This window comes from Octodon degus, unplaced genomic scaffold, assembly GCF_000260255.1.
Source record: "Octodon degus isolate 3935 unplaced genomic scaffold, OctDeg1.0 scaffold00212, whole genome shotgun sequence".
In the NCBI taxonomy this organism is placed as follows: Eukaryota; Metazoa; Chordata; class Mammalia; order Rodentia; family Octodontidae; genus Octodon; species Octodon degus.
Genome location: NW_004524788.1, coordinates 3,496,932 through 3,502,472, shown reverse-complemented (window position 1 = coordinate 3,502,472; position 5,541 = coordinate 3,496,932). Strand labels below are relative to the sequence as shown.

General features: G+C 42.5%; 1 protein-coding gene across 1 annotated transcript in view; it reads left to right on the top strand.

Moving 5' to 3' along the window:
• The window catches only part of Efcab9 (EF-hand calcium binding domain 9), a 7,276-nt gene extending 5,904 nt beyond the window's left edge, over nt 1-1,372 (top strand). The window contains exons 3-4 of the mRNA XM_004644847.2: nt 470-646; nt 1,202-1,372. Coding sequence (XP_004644904.1) covers nt 470-646; nt 1,202-1,372 — 348 coding nt within the window. The remainder of the gene's footprint in view (nt 1-469; nt 647-1,201) is intronic.
• The last annotated feature ends 4,169 nt before the right edge of the window (nt 1,373-5,541 follow it).

The following is a 5,541-nucleotide window of genomic DNA, read 5'->3' as shown; positions in this document are numbered from 1 at the left end:
AAAAAAAAAGAATCACGTTATTTCCAGTGCCTTGATCTCTCAGTGGTCCTGTTGCTGAGAGACCTTCCGAAGGAGATGAATAATATAGATGGGAAACACCTTTGCATTCCTCCTTGCTGCACACAGCCTCGTGTATATTTATATTTCCACTCCTCGAGGAAATGACCTTGAGTGGTTCCAGTTTTATCACAAACTTTCACAAGACCTTGGTGGATGTGAGGAAATGCATTATGGCCACAAGAGCTCTGCCTACCACAACTTATTACTCCAGGGGGCCTAGGTTCCCTCTGAATGCAGGTGCTCACGCAGGCTTCCACCCATTGATGACTGAATCCTTTCACCTCTGAGCTGTGCTTTTAGCTCTCTAAGGAATGGGGAATGGTCTGGTGACCATACAAGCCTGGAAATAACAAGTTTAGAAAGCAGCCACCAGTACTATTCCCTGTCTCTCATATTTCTCTCCAAACAGAATCATTTGGAAGAACAATTTATGTATTGCCATCCCCGTCATGTTTTTAGACTGCTTGATATAAATGGAGAGCAGAGAATCAGTACAACCAACTTCCGCACGTACAAATTTCTCTTTAATATTAAAAAAGAGCATCTCAAAGAGTTCTTCTATGGCTTTGGCTCCACTGATGACCGTGTAAGTACAGATCCCAAGTGTAGCATGGCAACCTCTTAATAAAAACAGAAGACAACATTTTATTACCTGTGCTCACTTCAGCAGCACATATAATAATATCCTATCATCCATGCTAGAGATGGCTGAGGAGGAGGGTAGAGAAGCAACTGCATGGAGCTAGGGTCAGAGAAAATCGGGAGGGACATAGGAACAGAATAAGTGCTCTATCACGTAATGTGGACCCACACCTTTAGAAGCTTAGAGAAAGAAATATAATGACATGGCAGTAACTGGTGTTAAGGGAAGGTTCAGAGATTTGAGTAAGTAGAAAGAAAGTAACCCCATGTCAGGACCATGTGAGCTAAGTCCTAAGAGAGGCCAGCGTGAAGACGATGGAGTCTTCACGCTGTGTAGAGGGGATGTCTGTGTTGGTGCAGCCAAGGCGGAGAATACTGGGTCATCTGAGGAAGATACTCGGCCTTCTTTCTAAGGGCTAAATAATTACAATTCTATTGTCGCCTATAGTAGTGTATCAAATCTTTCCTAAACTAATTTTTTTTTCTTCCCCAACAAAAGCGTCTTAATTACAAGGAATTTAAGATATATACCATCTTCGCCAATGACAAATTCAAGGAAAGGCAGAGAAGGGAGAGAGAGAAACAGGAAAAGAGAAATAAATTTAAATCTCAGATCAAGAAAATAATGTATCAAATTGCTGTGAGCAGAAGATTTTTGAAGACCTCTTAAAGAACATGATTAAAACGGTTCATGTGTTCAAAAATAAAGTTAACATCCTCAATGTGGGTATCTTGACATTTTTATTGGAAGGGTCTAAATGAGCTCTCCCTAGTGAACATGTATTTACTTTTAACCACAGAGACGTCACATCAGTGCCAAGTAACTGTTTTCTTTCTGGCAGGTGGAGAATGAAACCAAAGTCCTTGGGCTTGGTAGGCAAGAGCTGCCCGCTGAGCTCTGCCCTCAGCTCCAAGCAACTGCTTTCATTTTGTCCAAGGGTTTCAACTCTGCTGCTGCTTTTCAGTTCAGCCTTGCTCATGGCGTGCTCACACGTCCTCATAACTGCTGACACTCACTGATGCGAGGCAGGTGAATTTGTCTCCAGCGATCTGACACTCAGAATCCTTTTTAGTGCCCATTAGGCTAAGATCACTTTTAAAATACCAGACTTCACACTGATAATACTGACATGTCTACAACCATGAGGGAAGTCAATTTTTTAGATATATGCTGTTTTCTTTTTCTTCTGAGGTGGGGGTTTCACATATTGCCCAGGCTGGTCTTGAACTTACGGACTCAGGAGATCATTCTGCTTCAGCCTCCCAGGTAACTAGGACCACAGGAGTGTGAGTGTACCACATACCCAGCTAAGGCAGTGTTTTTCTTAGAACCTGAATTACTCTATGAGTTAGATACTTAAGCAATTGAACCAAACCTACTATGGTAAGGTAATTACTGCATGCCCTTGCATAATTTTAATTCTTGTATAATTAATGCCTTGAGTACTTTAAGTAATATTTTTGGCACAAGATTTGTGAATCCTCTGACTGTATTGTGATGTAATAATGATAACTACATATATTACGTGCTTGCTATGTGCTAGGCAATGATTCCTAAGGGTTTTTTTTTTTTTTTGCTCCGAATGCCTTCAGGGCAGGTTTGGCTGGTTGGAGTTGTGGGGATCGAACTAGAGCAACCTGAGGCTGACAGCTTTGTGGAAGCAGCCACTTAAAGAACTGAGTGAGGGCCAGGCCCCTTTTTCTAAGGATTTTTTTTTTTTTTTTTTTTTGGCTAGGCAATGATTTAGATATGTAACTTATTCTCAAGCCTGTTAAGTAGGTGTTGTTATCCTCAATTTACACATGAGGAAATTGAGGCCTATAGAGCTTAAGAATCTTATCCATGAACATATTGCTTAGGGCTGGGGAGATGGCTCAGTGGAATAAGTGCTTCCCTGGCAAGCACAAGGGCCTGAGTTCAATCCCTGGTTCCACAAAAACAAAAACATACTGCTTATAAGGGTAGAGCCAGGCTTCAAGGTCAAGTACAATGCTTATGATTCCACCTGGGGATCTAACTCAAGTTTTAGCAGATTCTGTTTAAGTTTTAAGCTGACAGGTGATTCACTCAGAAATTCATTTTGCTTTATATTAATTGCCACATCTCCTACCATGAATTTCTTTTTTTTTGTTCCTCGAATGCCTTCAGGGCACTTTTGGCCAGCGGGAGAGCTGTGAGGTTCAAACTCCAGCAACCTGAGGCTGAGAGCTTTGTGGAAGCAGCCACTTAAAGGCCTGAGCTAGGGCCATGCCCCCTCCTACCATGAATTTCTGAGGAACAAATTTAGGAGTTGAAGAAATATAAGTTGGTTGTTATAGATCAATGGCTTATTTATGGGTAAAGTGTGAAACTGGCTTTGCAACATTCAGTGAGTTCCAGAGCACTGTCTATATGCAATACAAGAATGCTCTTTGGGGGCTGGTGAGGTGGCTCAGTGGTCTAAAGCACCTACTTAGAACAAGCTTAGCAACGCACATGGATTGTGGTTCAATCCCCCAGCACCACATGCCAGCCAGCCCTGCCCCCAGGTGGGCTGAGCTAGCCACACACACACACACACACACACACACACACACACACACAAATAAATAAAATAAATAAAAAAATAAAAATAAATGGTCTTTAAAAAAAAACAAAACAAAAGAATGCTCTTTGTCACCTGGAGAGGTGACACACATCTGTGGCCTCAGCCACTTGGGAGCTGATGCAGGACTGCAAGTTGGAGGTGATCCTGCTAAAGTTAGCAAGACCTTGTCTCAAAGCAAAGAATGAACAAGGCCAGGGCTGAAGGTCAGTGGTGGAGTAATTTGCCTAGCATGGAAGGCCCTGGACTCAGTACCTAGGATGGCAAAAGCATATAAACAAAACTGCTTATATGATTGTTATTCATAAGCTAAACTTACAATAATAGAAACCATATTACTATGCATACCTCTCCACATTTACTCTAGTGGACAAGGGGTTTTGGTAACATGCTTGTAAGCATGACTAATGTGATTGGCAGCCAAACTTTTCTTCCCACAGTGGTACCACAAAAAATGAATGAAACTAGCAAAAACCCCACCCATCTGAGCCACCTAACCTCAGATTTGCTTTCCATACAGTAATGGTTATTTCTCTAATGGAAAGTTTCACTAAATCTCACAGTAGTGTTCTCTCCTTTTTTTTGGCTTGAACAGTTTGCAGCTGTCTTCCAAGATGAGTTGTATTCTGACACCACTGTACCTACAGAGTACCGGGACCGGCACTATCTGGCCAGAAAACAGCTAACTAGCCCTAGGTCTAAAGTGTCTCATCACTGAACTCATCTTACTATAGGTTTCTGCTGCTTTTTGTGGCGGGCTAAGTAGTTTCTGTCACCAGACATCCTTATGATCTAGGCGTGGTGTTGGAGACAGAGAGTACAAGGAGAAAGCTTTCTTCTGTCTTCCAGGGAGGGTCCTGAGATACACGAATGGCAGCAATAGCACATCTGTTCTTTCTGACATGGGTACTAAAGCATGGAAATGCTGTACTCTTTACTGTTTCATAATGACAGCGGAGAGGGAGGGAGAGCCAAAGACAGTAAGTACAGTAGATATTGTAAGTTTTCTTCTCATCTCTGGAAATCAGGGTGACTGTAATATTATGAATCAGCTGGTTTTTTTAAAAATCCCTTTTAAAAGTACCTTTGGGGTGGGGAATGTAGCTTGGGGCATAAGCACCTGCCTGGCAAGTACAAGGTCCCAAATTCAATCCCCAGTACCATAAGGGGGGGGGGGAAGCAAAAGCATCTTCATAGCACTCAGGAGGTTGAAGTAGGAAGATTACAAATTCAAGAACAGTCTGGGCTTCCTGGACTACATAGTAAGTCCCTGTCTCCCCCAAAAACAAAGCCCCCTCCTTTAAAACCCCTAACAAAATCTCTTATAAACTTCATGGTTGAGTTTGAGAACAGCTTGAGCTACAAAGCAAGCTCAAGGTTAGCCTGAACTGCATAGGCAGACCCTGTCTCAAAAAAAAAAAAAAAAAAAAAAAAAAAAAAAAAGAAAAAAAGAAAAAAAAAATCAACCAAGTGTGGTGGTACATGCCTATCTATAATCCCAGCACCCAGGAGTTTGAGGCCAGGCTAAAGGGCCCAACTAGTGTGAAAACTAAAATTCAAATGCACCTGTGAAGTGACACTTCTTTGGACTGGGAATACAAAGAAGGCAACCTATCAATGTCAATGTCCACTTCACGGTTTTATCCTTCATTCACATATATATGGCTTTAAAAATGTTTCCATGGAAGTAAAGGGGCTAGAGATGGTATTCAACAATAGCGTGCTCAGCATGCGGAAGCCTTGAGTTTCTTCCTCGGTGTACACAAACCCAGAACATGTGTTGATGCTTTGAGTCTGAGCTACTTCATCAACTTTCCATTGTTGTACTGCTGGCTGGTTTTATTTTGATACAGGGTATCGCTATGCAGTTCAGACTTATACTGATATTCCTGTCTCAGCCTCCCCAGTATTGAGATTACAGGCATGTGCCACCATGCCCAGTTTAGGGGCCGGCATGACATGCAGTACTGGGGATTGAACTCTGGTCCTTGTACTTTCCAGGCAGGCCCTTAGAACGCTGAGCAATCTCACCAGCCCTGTGCTGCACTTCCTTGGTCACCTGTGTTCTGAGACACAGGCAATAGAGAGAGGCAGCATTGCTGGGGAATGTGAAGCTTGATGGGAGAGATGTTCATTCGGCTGTGGTTTCTGCCAATCAGCAAATTTCTCTGAGGAAGGGACTCTGGAGGGAGCTAAATAAAGCAAATTTGTCTACCACGGCTTAGTGCTCATATAGTCTCACCATCCTAAGGCT